The sequence below is a fragment of the Clavispora lusitaniae genome (assembly GCF_014636115.1).
Source record: "Clavispora lusitaniae strain FDAARGOS_655 chromosome Unknown tig00000038_pilon, whole genome shotgun sequence".
Lineage (NCBI taxonomy): Eukaryota > Fungi > Ascomycota > Pichiomycetes > Serinales > Metschnikowiaceae > Clavispora > Clavispora lusitaniae.
In genome coordinates, this window is record NW_027093976.1 from 700,184 (window position 1) to 713,934 (window position 13,751).

A 13,751-nucleotide genomic window follows, 5' to 3' on the forward strand; every position below is an offset into this window, starting at 1 on the left:
ACGCAGACACGGAATAACCCGCTCAGCGCAGTGCGTTCTTCGACGCCGGCGGCATATGTCGTCAAGAAAGTCGCCAATGTGCTTGAGGCGGGGAGGGAGACATTTGTCTCACCAAGTTTCTTCTCACGACATTTTTTATCTACTGCCTCATGCTACTTTTCATTTCCGCCGAGACATGTGCTTTTCAGGGTTCCCCTTTTATCTGCAGACATGCTGCGGATATACTTGCCTGCCAAATGCTGCGTAAAAGGCAGGAAAAAAAAAATGTCGCATACAAATGGTAGTTGTCTCGCATTGTCTAGGGTATTCTGTAACGGCACGATCGGCCGCTTTCCTGGATGTTTCCTTTTGCTGAAAAAACAAGTTGACATCTGGCATATACATGCACATACAGACTGCATTTGGAAGCATTAGTGCGGCAAAGATCGCATAGCATATGCATTCCAAGAATAGGAGCATCTGGCGTAATCTTTCGTTAGTACAACTCTTTGAATATTGCGTAAATTCGAGCTCTTTTGAAGACCATGACAAGCTCTAATCCTCTAGAGCATTGGAAGCAAGTCGCGGGTCCCATTAACGAAAGCCCTTAATTGGTCCCACGTGCGATAAATGTATTTGAAGGAATAACCAGAACAAAGGGTAAACAGAAGAGCAAACGGAGAGTATAGCCACTGCCAGATGGTATTTCTTAGTGCAGTTCAAAAACTCTCTCATGAGCTCTTCTTTATGGAACCCCATATTGCAGAATAGCGCTGGGTAAAAGTGGCTTTTATTTGTATGGCTCGACAGATTATGTAACGATTCTGAAGCTTATAGTTCTGGAAAGAAGGCAACTTTAAACCTTACTTTTTTTGCGGGTCACTGAATTTTACAACGTAGAAGAGATTTGGAATCCCTTGCGAAATTGGTAACAAAACACGGAGTAGAAACAGAAATTTAAAACCTTAGATGCTTGGAGATTGGAGGAAAACACATTCCAAAGCATAATTGGGTTTGCAGTACTTGTCGATAACGCGATCCAACAAAAAGTGTAGCGCCATCTATATTTTTAACATACACCAGGACATCGGCAATGATAAACCAAAACACGATATCTGAAGATAAAATTTTACTCGGGGATAATGACTTATCCTACTACAAAAAGGGTTACAGAAGATATAGAGTTTGGGATCTTCATGACTCACATTCTAGTACTAATCATTACAATAACTGACGTTTGTTGAACACATCTACCGTGGATAAAGACGTAAATAGATTAATAATCATCACCTGTGCGTTTACAAACGTACAATGAAAAACATCATCAGGTTATTCTACCCAAGTCAGCATGAAAACTGGATACTAATCAGAGTCTACACAGTGTACAATTTTATTAAATCGTTGATAATCGTATCTAAACAAAGTCTGATCGGAGATATTCCACTAACCTGGAGGCAAGTGAGAGTTGTCCACGAGCTCCTCTGTTTCAGCAATCTCCTCTTCAGACACACCGTGGTCCAAGGGGGTTCTAGGCAAGGCCATCATACCGGAACGGGCAATTTCCAAAATACCAAATGGTTGCAACAACAGAATAAACGAGGTGATCCGCGAAGGCTTTGCCGACAACTCCACAATGACATTGCGGTCGGAAATGTCCACCACCTTGCCGCCAAAACGCTCGGTGATAGCAGAAATGTGCTGCAAGTGCAGGTGCTTCTGTCTCAAGGCCTCAGAGGGCGCCAAGTTGCTTGGGTGGAAAGCACTTTCGGTGGCAGTCAAGTCTGGTACGGGGCTGTCACCACTGTGCAAGTTGTGGGCGGCAATCAACTCCTGGAAGTACTCAGGGCCCAACAAGGAAATACGAGCCAACAACAACTCACGCTTGACGATCTCGGCGTTCGTGTAGTCCAACACAGCATACACGGGCACCAAGTCCTCAATTTGGCGACGCGCCTGCTCGACAACAGCGTCACGGCCGCCCAAAACAATCGTCATCCGCGACAAATCCTTGACTTCGGTGTTGCAAACCACAAGAGAGTCAATGTTGAAGCCTCTGGCGGCTAAGTGGCCGGAAATCGACGATAAGACACCAGGCTCGTTCTGCACCAAGCAATTCAACACGTGCTGCTTCCGTGGCGCCTTGGATGGAACTGGAGTCTCGTACAAAATCGACGAAACGGCGGCATCCGCGGACCAGTTGGGCGTGTCGAAAGTGGGCAAAGGCGGTCTTTTCTGGGTTCTGTGCAAGGTTTTGTATGCCAACGCAGACGTTGAGCTGGTTGAAACCTTGTGCCGAACCGGTTGGAGGCTTTTCTGAAAAGCAGTTCTCATGACTGAAGTAGTAGAGTATGAATCATATTCGCGCCGGGATAAGTGCGGGACAGGGGTGTACGGGTGTGCGGCCTTGCGGCGATAGCGATTATGGCACAAGAGACGAAGAAACAAGTGAATGGGATTTTTTTATTCCTTTGCTCGAAAGATACTAAGATTGGAATTCTTCAACTGTAATAGTCGTAGTGTGTACTCGTTCGTGTTGTAATTTCGTTTAGATTTTTGCCTTTATGCGGATTGGTCTTGTACGACTTCGTTTATTGGAGACATTACCATCAGAGGAGTTGAAACGCCTAATAGAGCATAGAATCGGCAGCAAAATCTAGTCGGACTAAGAGATGAGAGGGTAAAATGTCTCTTAGAACCGTGGCACATAGAACTCAAACGTGAGATCAATTTGAGCAGATTCAGAAAGAGACCAATTGAATGAATTGGCTAGGTTTAGATACGACACAATTCGGCTCATTGCAGCTTTTCTTTAAAAGGTATTTTCTAGCTAATAGGTATTATCCCTATTACTGACTCTATAAGAACTCAAGATGGAGACAGATGAGAAGTTTCTACGTTGGGTTTTTATCATACTTCTCCTCGTATCCTGTCTTAACCATTACTTTGCGTGGAACAAACATTGATCTAAACAAATGTCTATTTCCAACAAAAATGTGGTTTGGTAACTTGGGAGTATATTAGTACAACTGAGGAGAGCGTTTGTATTTCACGAAAGCAGGCAGTTTTTCATGCAAGCCAGTATTCAACAGACTTCATTGGGTCAATTGATTTGATATTGTGGATGAAAAAATACCAAGAGTACTTTAAGGAGAATGAAAGAACTCAATGATGGAGACCCAGAGGGGAATTCACTTTGGTATGACTCTCATTCAGCTGAGATAAAAGCTTCTCGACTTTTACTGGCCGACCAATGAATTACTTTTGGAATAGGATATGTTATCAATAGGGGATTATCTGCTTTGAACATTGTGAAAATATTTAGCACGAATTACTCACGTTTTCTTAACACCTCAAAATTGATTGGTTCGATTTTGAAAACACTGAGGTGGTGCCGGTAGTTTTCTAGAAGTAGGGATCAAATTCGAAAGAATTCGAGAGCCAGTATCATTCTAAAGACATTTCCAACAGTTGAGTTTCCTTCTCATAGTAACATTTATCGCAGTGAGTAAAGACCCCTTCTGTTCAGTTTTTTGTTGTTCGATATGTGGTTGGATAGGAGAAAAACAATTTTGTCATTTTTCTATTTTTCTTTAACATTGAGAGTTCTTTCACATTTCGCCACCCGGGACCCGTTTAGTATCCAATAACATTGGAAAAAAGTCATCCAACTCTAGTTTATTGAGATTTGACTAACTGTGATTGTTACACTGTACTCGTGCATCTGTATTTTTCTCTGATCTCAAAGTCATACAATACAATGCAACTCAAATCTGGAATATTTTTTCGTCTTGTGTTTCTTCATTTGAATGAAGAAGCACGCCATTAATTCAAATAGACCTATAATCTAGCTTTCTTTCTCTGTTTATTGATTTCTTTCATTGTTGAACTCAATCGATAGAATATATGAGCTGTAGTCAAGTTCAAACCTAACAGAGGTATCTCTTGACAAAAACTTGGATCTTTTTGAGTTTTATCACATTTTCACCAGCTACATATGTCGCTTCACTAAAATTGTTTATTGATTTTGAATATATGGAAAAGACAAGCTTCAAATAATTAAATACGTATTCTGACGCTAGACTAGTAATGCAACAACAGCAACAGCAGCAACATATGAGCTTGCTTTCAATGATGATGCAGAATTTCTCGTATGCGTAGGATGAGTATGGTCAGTATTCGCCAACGGCGATTGATTTATCATTTTATCTATGGGAGCAGAAGAATTATCCAGCCTTGCGACTGGACTGGATGCAACGCTAGAAGCTGTGAAAGCAAGAAGAAGTATCTGTATAAGATTCATGGTTAATGAGAAAAAAGAATAAAAGGGGGACACGCCTCTCTTTTATAGGCAAGGCCCGAATGCAAATTTTCAGTAACTATTCGTTTTGCGATCATGAAACCTGCAAAAAATTTACCACGCCTTGACTTGCCACCATCAATTCCGCCCCAATGGACATTCGGAAAGGTCAAGACGCATGAGTGTTAGTCACACCTACCGTTTTCGACTAAAGAGATTTCTAAAAACAGATCCCACTATCTTAGAGTTGCGGCTGGAACATAGATGCATATGTACATGCAAATCCATCATGCATGTCTGACGAATGCAGGTGAACAGACACCTCGCGTCGCCAGAAGATAACGGTATAGCAGCGACATTTTTGATCCAACTCCTTTCTATATAGACGGACGTGAAACAATTGCATTTTTAATCTTCTATAATATTTCTAAAAGGCATACAAGTGGTATAAGCCACTTGCAATTGCTCAAAGAGCCGAACCATCTCGATCTAGTGGCAAATGCACCGCATGCAATTCCTGTGGAGTGCATCACCACAATTCTCGGGAAAACAAATGGCATGACGAGAAGTTTTGTTTAATACAACGTAGATAGAGCCCGGAGATCATAGCACTAGTGACGGGGCCAGGCCCAATTGTGCAGAACAAGTGACCAATCTCCGGGACAAAAGAAATAAAGGAAATTAACCCCCCAAAGAAGTAAGTGTCAACTACCAATCCTCTTAGCTTGCATCTGTATCGTATTAGTGAAAATTTTTCCTCTAATTTTTTTTTTTTGCATGAAGTTTCCATGTTAGTGGAAGCGTCCCCTTTTCGGCACAAATCGTATCCATGATAAGCACCCCTGTATAAACGTGTGCCACGTGACCTGTCATCTATGTCGCATTTAACCGTTACGAAATCAAATTGCCTTTTCTTCTGCCAAATGTCTGCTGCTCTTGTGAACAGATCACTTACAACTGTGCGTACCGAGCTTGAGTTTTTGCTCGACTCGGATGTCATAGACAAGCCTCTTTTCGACACTTTGGTTGCTGCGCTTCCCCAAAAATACGTCAAAGACGCTGCTCCTTGGGGGATTGATAAAATCCGCCTTGATGCTGCTCCGCCCCTTAGAGAATCGGACTCTGTTACCGAAGCCTTGAAGAATACATCGCTCGAGGAAAAACCTCCTCAGCAGGCGCCGGCCATTCCCCAGAAACCTCGCAACCCGCTTGTGGGTTATTGCAAGGCATCTTTCAACTACGAGCCGCAACAGGAGGGCGACTTGAGCCTTCGCAAAGACGACAAGATTGCTGTCGTGGAGCACCTTTCGCCTGACTGGTGGAAGGGATACCGCCAGGGGGAAAATCCAGACAGGGCTGGTGTGTTTCCGTCTAATTACGTCACTGTTATCTCCGAGGCCGAGTTCAGTCTCTCGCAGAACGAACGGGCGCCGGAGAAGGCCCAGTACTCGCCTGAAAGCTTCTCGCGTCCTCCAGCGTACCAGGCGCCGTCCAATGCGCCTCCATCTGCTCCGTATGGCGCGTACGACGACAAAAAATCGTACGAACAATCACCCTCACACGGCTACCAGGCGCAACAGCCATCTTATGGCGGCTACGCCCAGTTCCCACCTCCGCTGACCAATTACTATGCTCCACAACAACAGCAGCCAGTGCAACAGCCAGTGCAGCAGCAACTTGCACCTCCACAACAGCCGGTGCAACAGCAGCATTCCGGTGCGTCGGAGCACTTTAAAAAGTTCGGAAGCAAGTTGGGTAACGCGGCCATTTTCGGTGCCGGTGCCACCATTGGAAGCGATATTGTCAATCTGATCTTTTAGTCGTGCTGGCAGGCTGTTGGTGCGATTGTTTGGTGATTTTGTTAGTGCAATGTTTAGGATTAGGAAGATATGTTTTGAATATCTTGTAGTGTAGTGGGCTTTTCTTAGCATGACCTATTCTTGATACATCCATGAATCTCATTATCTGGCATCATCCTTTGATGTTCTCATCGCATCTAGTAGAGTCTGTTTGGTAGAATTGCTGGCAAAATCGAAACTCTTCTGTCATCACAAGAACTAACCAATCTTCATGGGACATTAAAGCTTGCGCCAATTACACCTCAGTATGTAGTCGCTCCTACTTGTAAGAACTCAATTACAGCCCGATTGGTGCTTCCTATCTCATTCGTCGTTACTATATACAATGTTACTTCCGGGCGTCCACAACCGTGTTCAACAACAAAGTGTCGTTGTCCAACAAAATGCGGTTAGGCGAGTTCGCCAAGATTGCCGCAATCTCCTTGGCCGTATCCAATCTCTTCAACTCAACATAGTCCTTGGACTTCTTGATGGCTTCACCAATCAACTCGGCCGACTTGGCTTCACCAGCAGCCTTCACCACAACCTGCTGTTTCTCTTGGATGGCCTTGTCGACAACGAAAGCTGCTCTTTGCGCATCTTGTTGAGCGATTTGCTTGGCCTCGACAGCGGCACTGAACTCGGGCGAAAATGTCATGAAAGTCAACGAAACATCGTCCAACAAAATGTCAAACTTGGAAGCACGGCGCACGAGGTTTTCCTTCACCAATCTCGACACTTTTTCTCTCTGGGTGATCAATTGCGACGCATTGAACTGGGCAATCACAGATTTCAAAACTTCATTGACAATCGAGGGCAAAACCTTCTCGTCGTAGTCCTGGCCCAAAGTACGGTAGATGTTGGGCAACTGGTAAAGATCAGGCTTGAACAAAACACGGCACGTGATGTTCACCATTTGCAAGTCCTTAGTTCCCGTCAATGATGATACATTCCGGGGTTTTGCTCTCACATCATACACAATCGGTCTTTGGAACCATGGAACAATCAAATGTGTACCTTCAGGGTAAATGTGGGGCTGGACTCCGCTCAAACGAGAATAGATGATGGCTCTTTGTCCACCGTCAACGTTGAACAAAGCATTCTGGGCAAACATGGTTACTCCACCCAAAAGTAAAAGGCCGCCGACACCGGCAAACATGCCGAAAGGAGATCTTGGGGGAGAGCCTCCACCAGTACGGGCTTTTGCGGCTCTGCGTCTCAATTCTTGAGACAATTTTTGCCAGTTTGGATCGTTCATGTTCATGTTGGGAGAAATGGTAGAAGAGGAGAGTTGCGTTTGCCCTCGCTTTGCGCGGGCGACATTGGCATGCTTTGAGTGCGACATTTTTTTTCTCTTTGTATATGGGGCAGCCGCGACATTAGCCTAGAGCCCCATTTTTGTGTGAACGACATTTTGCAGCCATGTCGCACCCCGATTGCTGGATACATTTTCTGCTTAGTTATATCGAGAATACATTGACTGAAGCAGCGGGATTGGATGGATTAAATTTTCAGCAGCAAACTTTCCTTTTCCCACTTGGTGTTTTTTGGCTTTCGTACTTATCGGTTGAGATAACGTTTCTGAAATAGTACATACAAAAATACGAGTGTAACACTTTGCAAGCAAATTTGTTCCTGTGGGCTAAATCTCTAATCGAATTGAATTTCCAACCTCCTGGAAGAATATTAGATGTAAACGTATTGTCATCAAGTATAGTTTTCTGATCTTGTTCAGTTTCCCTTTTGCTTGATACAGATATCAGGAAGAACTTTCTTGAAGAATACTGTAGCTACTTGGTTCGTCGTATCTTATGGAGAAACTGTACTTACCTTACTATTATGCATTACATATCTCGAAGACACTGCTAATCCGCATAGGTCAGCTATCAGAATTCTCTTACTTCATATATTAACTTCTTTTTATTAGAGCAGTCAATGGTGCTGATGTAGACCAGCTGTCACCAATCTTCCACTGACTGTGGCTACTTCAAATCGTCCAACCAGCTAGTACTTTTCACGTCACAGTGTTTAATTATGAGACGTCCTTCAAATTTCCTCCATTCGACATCCTCATTAATTGTCCCAGCTATGATGGGACACCCTCGTAATCGTTCTCCTTATAGTACTGGTCGAGCACACGTCGCCAGTGGCGCCTTCTATTCGTGTGGATCGGAGTGATGCGCCCCAACAGCTCGTATAAAATCAGCACAAATATGATCGCCGCCACAACCACACTGGGGGCCACGCGGAGTGCAAGATCGTTTCCCAGAACCTGTCGTCTGTACGGGCAACTCGCAAGGGGACCACCTGTGACAAAACAGCCCTGTACTGCCACGTCATTGACGTCAATCCACAAACGCGTGTCGTTGAAAGTGTGGAGCTGAGCTACAAGCGAAAGTTGCTCCATGCTCAGTCTTGGGACTCCAAAGTAATAGCCGTGGGGACAGTTCACGTCACTGGACTCAAAGTAATAGTGGGCAGAATCGGAAACGGTCCAGTTGAAGGGATTTTGTCCGCTTTGGCACGCCAAACGAAGCTTCTCGTGGCAATTAGCCACTTCCCAGCCATCACGAGTTGTCACGACGCAGCGCCACTCATCGTCGTCCTCGCCATTGTTATTGTTGCCTCCGCGCCGGTTTTGACTTTGTCTGCGGTCCCCATCTTCTGACCGCGGTTCATCTGGTGCCCACGACCAAAAACTATTACTCACAAAAGTATTCATGGTGTCTCCTAACGGCGCATTGTAATTCAGCGCATTAAGTACCGCTGTAGTACCGCAGGAAATGTGCGCACGAAGCGAGTTGTTGGTGAAAGGCTGGGTGTCGTCGTCAAAGGCGGTATGAAACAGCAGGGCGCCCAAAAGCGAGTCGAGTGCCCCCGCAGAAAAGTTTCGCTGCACTGCCTGACATTGCGAGATCACCCGGCTGTCTGGATCGGCGTCAGTCTGGACCCAATGCGACGAGTTGGGGAAGAAAACAGACACACGGTCAGCTTCCAGGATATTGTAGTCAGATTTCTGCTCTACCACGAACGCCACCACGCGTTTATTCCAGTCGTAGAGAAATTCCATTTGGGACGGAAATAGTGACAAATACTCAGTCGAATTTCCGGAAACGCCCTCCTTCCAGTAAGAGTCTAGGTCGTTGGGTGTGAATAAAAAATGCCCAAGCGGTGCTAACTCGTGGACAAGCGAAGCATTAGCGTTTCGCTCATCCGTCACATTGGAACTTACGTTTTTCCCGCCAAAGGTCGCTGCCGGGTTGAAAACAGCATTCATGTCGTCGTCTGACCCAAATCGTTTGAAGAGCTCATCTTCATATGAGTCTGTCCACTGATCGTCAGGCCATTCATTCGCGCTGTTCAATTCATCATCTGACAAATCGTCTGGCATTTCACTCAGATCATTCATCTCCTCTTGTTCATGAGAGTTATTGTGATCTTCTCGCTCTTCTAAAGTTGATTCAAACGGGTGTTCGATGAGATCTCTCTCTTCCTTCTCCTCTCTATCTCCTGCGTTGAGCAAACGGAGCATAATCTGTAACACATTGGCATTGGACCGGACATCAGAGCTCCTCAAATACAGACTAACCGTTTTCATCAACCACGAGAGCGTGAAGCTTGGCTGACATTTGTACTGCCTGCCGTTTCCTCTGACTTTGATTTCGTCGTTATCTGTAGCATTCAGCGGGAATTCAACAGGACAGAGTTGCCATGTTTGCGTCTGCTTGCTCCAAAAAACATCAATCAATATGGCGCCAATCTGTAAGTCCAACATCTGCGAGAGCGTATCGTGTATGTCGTTGGTGTACCCTCTATGGTCAAAAAGAAGACGGTTGAGCGAGACGCCGAGCCCAGAAAGGTGGTCGATAGGAACTCGGTCCGAAAGATCTCGCTGTGACCGCATGCCATCTTCGCCTGAATCAGAAAGGTCAAGCGCCGCCGATAAGGAGAGAAACGCAAACCATGCTAGAGTAGACAAGCCACGCATCTAACTGGTTCTAGTCAGCTATTTGTCTTGCGCACTGGGTCCACTCTTGGGATTTTTCTGTTTGATTTTGTTTCGAAGCAGGCCTTCTTCCTTCTTCGTTCCTTTGCTATCTTCTATTCCTTGATGGTTCCGACCTAGGCTCCCTTTCCTTCCTCCAATGTAAAGTCTTGTTCAATGTACTGCAGAACAGGAATCTTTAGGTCTCTTGTTTCTTCGCGATGTCATTTCGCGTATTACATCAATGATACACTCTTGGGTCCATTTGGAATTCTCCGAACTACTCTACTCTAACTGGAAGGCTACCTGAAGCTGGAGGAGTCTGATTTATTGAGACCGGCAACCGTGAGTATTGTTCCAATTCCTATCTACTGTTGACTATTTTGTCATAAGAGCGGATAGAGTTATCATACCATCCCACGCGTTTCATTTATGAACTTCCAGGCATTCTATTACCCTCCATCCTTCACCTTCGATCCCACCAATTGATACATCTGTCAATCTGTGGATTTTATGTACCGTGGACCATTGCATGACTCCGTCGTCCGAAAAGTTTCCGAAAAGGAAAGCACAGTCTACTAAACAAGCACGACTACCAGAGCTGTTCTTCTCTGACCATCTTGGTTTATCTGATCCAGGAACGTCGAGTATCCATCCACCTTTAGGAACTTCGAGTATCCATTCTCAATCTCAAAATCGGAATTGCTCTCCTGTCTCCCTGGTTCTAAGTGAGAATCGCTCCTCCACTGTGCCTTCTGTGGACTCGCTATTCTCGTCGCTCAATCACGAGCAAAAGATGGCCGCAGAGGCGTCTCCTGGTATTCTACAAATTGTGGCTGGTCCTGGCACCGGAAAAACCAAAGTACTTGTTTCACGTGTGGCACACCTTCTTCTACGCCAGCGTATTCCGCCGCAGAATATTGTGGTGACAACTTTCACCAAAAAGGCCGCCGCCGAGTTGGTTGAGCGGCTTAGAGTCCTTGGACCGCAGGTGGACGTGGACAAAATCCTTGTCGGAACGTTCCACAGCATTTGTTTTAGGCTAGTACGGCGCTTCGGGGCAAAAATTGGTCTTCCTCGCGTGAGTGTGGCCGATGAAAAGGATGCAGTTCAGTTAGTGGCTCAGGCTTTGGAAAAAGTCGATGTTAGCGCATATCCCGACGACGAAACGGCTCCTTTCAAAGCGAGGTCGGGAATCGACTCCAAAAAGGTCCGCCGCCATCTCTCCCGCCTAAAAGCAAGTCTGTCGGAGATGAGCCGGAGTCCTGCCGATGGCAAACGTTTCATCTCTCGTGTGCTGTCCCTCTACCAAGAATTACTTACGGCAAGCCATCTTATAGACTTTGACGATTGTCTCATCCTTGCTCTCCGTCTACTAAGAGATCATCACATTCTACCCCATGTTGAGCATACTTTAGTGGACGAGTTCCAGGATTGCTCTGCGGTTCAACTCGAGCTCATGTACGCATTTTCTCAAGGCCGCAGTGTGACAGTGGTAGGTGATCCTGATCAGAGCATCTACGCTTTTCGAGCTGCCCAAAGCGGAACTTTCGGCGACATGCGCCGCCACTACGAAGAATTGGGCTGTACATATCAGGTAGTTCGTCTTACAGAGAACTATCGGTCGACTGCAGCGATTCTCGCTCTCTCCGAACGGGTGATGCGACAACAGATGGGACGAGAGGAAAAAACCCTTCGGGCACAGCACACTGCTAGTATTTTGCCTGGTTACGCTTGTCTTGATTCTGCTGCGCAGGAGGCCCGTTGGATTGCACATCACATCTCTCACCTAGGGCAGTACGAGATTTTCGATCGTGCAGACTTTGCTGTGCTTGTGAGAACGGCGTATCAAACACGCGCAATAGAAACGGAATTTGCCCGGGCAAAAATCCCATATACCATTGTTAAAGGGCGGGCTTTTTGGGAGAGGCGTGATGTGGTGGCAGTTGTGGATTATTTGCGGGCAGTAGCGAGTGACTTTGATCGCTTGGCGCTTTTCCGGGCTCTCAATGTTCCACGTCGAGGTTTCGGGCCAAAATCCGTCGCAGAGTTGGTACAACTCCATGAAAAACACAAATGTCTGGCTTTTGAAACATTGAAACAAGTTGCGTCGGGTGCAATCCAGTCGTCGTTGGGCCAGAAAGCTCAGGCACAACTTACAGGTTTTGTGAACTTTGTGGAAAAAGCTCGTAGCTGCTTATCGGAATGTTATGAAGCAAATGACTTGGGCCGCTTTTTCAATTATGTGTACGTCCAGTCAGGGCTAGAGAAGGAACTAGGGCCCGATTCGGAAGGAAATATACTGGAAGTGCGTTCTCAGCTAGCGCAATTTGTGCTGGAGGACGAGGAAGTCAGTGGCCAAATGGGGGAAATTGAAACAGAAAAGGAAGAATTGAGAATTCGGGGAGATACGGGGGACAAAAATATCAGTATTCCCAAGATCAAAAAGGCAGAGAACAATCTAGATGTCAGTCGTGAGCACCTTCGCCAGTTTCTTGAACTGCTTTCTCTTTTTGACACAGATCTGTCCCAAGAATCGTCACAAAAAGTATCCATCTCAACCATACACGGTGCCAAAGGTTTGGAGTGGCCTGTTGTTTTTGTTCCGGGTCTCAGTGAAGGCTTACTTCCCGCAAGTTTTGCTGTGGATGATAGTAAGCCAGAGACCATCAATGAGGAGCGCCGCTGTTTTTACGTTGCTGCTAGCAGAGCCAAAGTGCTATTGTTTCTTTCCGCCTACACTGAAGATCTGGATGGCCAATGGGGGCGGAAACCCATTGAGAAGCCATCTCGATTTCTCAAGGACCTTGAAGGTTTGATCTGCTCAAAATTGTCTTGGCCACAAGAAACCATAGAAATTTTGCAAACGATCACGAGTCGTCCGCCAACAAAGGTCGATTACAAAAAACTAGAGGAAAAGTATCAGTTGTGCTTGCAAGCATATGTGAGGAAAGGCGTCGATCCAACTTCTGTCACTACGGGTTTTGCATCTGCAAACGAATTCAAGAGAAACGGAAAAGCACCAGCTTATATCCCCGTACGACCAAGCAAAAAACATAATCCTCATCCAATGGCTCTGCCAATAATAGCACAGTCATCGGAGTTGAAAAAGACCAGCTTCGATAGAAGAAACTATGCACCGAAATTCTCTAGTCCCGCGTGCAATAGCGTTTCTACATCACGACAAAAAATGGCTCCTGAAATATCAGCAGCTTCATCCGCATCTACTTCTGTCAAAAGAGCCCCAACGTATATTCCTACTCGTACTACAACGAAGCGACGTCTCGGTACAAGGTGAGTATGTTCAAACAATTATACAGATGCTTTGAGTACTGCTGATGCTTCCTGGGTTATGTATTTTAGATATTTTATGAGGTGAATCATGCCAATGAATTAATGTAATGCGATGAATCGATATACTGATGTAGATACTGGCTCTGATTTGACCTTGACGTATCTCTTCAATCTCTGGGTACTGAAGCTTTTTGGGATAATCTGTGCTAGGTCAATTTGCGTACATTGATATAGCAGTATGCGAATATCCATGTTCTTCAGTGGACATCTTTGATCAGAACAAAGCGCAATTTAATTCGATCAGTTGTACAAGTTGGTGCTATGTTGATTACACCACTAGAGTTATTGGGTACGAACA

At 45.4% G+C, this 13,751-nt stretch overlaps 5 protein-coding genes across 5 annotated transcripts; 2 read left to right on the forward strand and 3 right to left on the reverse strand. All coding sequences in view use genetic code 12, as the record gives it.

The window, feature by feature from the left end:
- Positions 1 to 1,422: 1,422 nt before the first annotated feature.
- ILV6 (acetolactate synthase regulatory subunit) lies at positions 1,423 to 2,310 on the reverse strand (the record flags this gene model as incomplete). Its single annotated transcript, XM_002618462.2, has 1 exon — positions 1,423 to 2,310. The coding sequence occupies one exon, from the start codon at positions 2,308 to 2,310 to the stop codon at positions 1,423 to 1,425; it is 888 nt and encodes a 295-aa protein (XP_002618508.2).
- A 2,889-nt stretch (positions 2,311 to 5,199) lies between these two features.
- PIN3 (Pin3p) lies at positions 5,200 to 6,096 on the forward strand (the record flags this gene model as incomplete). Its single annotated transcript, XM_002618461.2, has 1 exon — positions 5,200 to 6,096. One exon carries the CDS (start codon positions 5,200 to 5,202, stop codon positions 6,094 to 6,096), a length of 897 nt encoding a protein of 298 aa, XP_002618507.2.
- Positions 6,097 to 6,463: 367 nt separating this feature from the next.
- Positions 6,464 to 7,563, reverse strand: PHB2 (prohibitin subunit; the record flags this gene model as incomplete). Its single annotated transcript, XM_002618460.2, has 2 exons — positions 6,464 to 7,498; positions 7,546 to 7,563. The coding sequence occupies 2 exons, from the start codon at positions 7,561 to 7,563 to the stop codon at positions 6,464 to 6,466; spliced, it is 1,053 nt and encodes a 350-aa protein (XP_002618506.2).
- A 637-nt stretch (positions 7,564 to 8,200) lies between these two features.
- Positions 8,201 to 10,102, reverse strand: FOB63_001426 (uncharacterized protein; the record flags this gene model as incomplete). The annotated part of the gene is made up of 1 exon (XM_002618459.2): positions 8,201 to 10,102. One exon carries the CDS (start codon positions 10,100 to 10,102, stop codon positions 8,201 to 8,203), a length of 1,902 nt encoding a protein of 633 aa, XP_002618505.2.
- A 529-nt stretch (positions 10,103 to 10,631) lies between these two features.
- FOB63_001427 (DNA helicase) lies at positions 10,632 to 13,397 on the forward strand (the record flags this gene model as incomplete). The annotated part of the gene is made up of 1 exon (XM_002618458.2): positions 10,632 to 13,397. The coding sequence occupies one exon, from the start codon at positions 10,632 to 10,634 to the stop codon at positions 13,395 to 13,397; it is 2,766 nt and encodes a 921-aa protein (XP_002618504.2).
- Between the last annotated feature and the right edge of the window lie 354 nt (positions 13,398 to 13,751).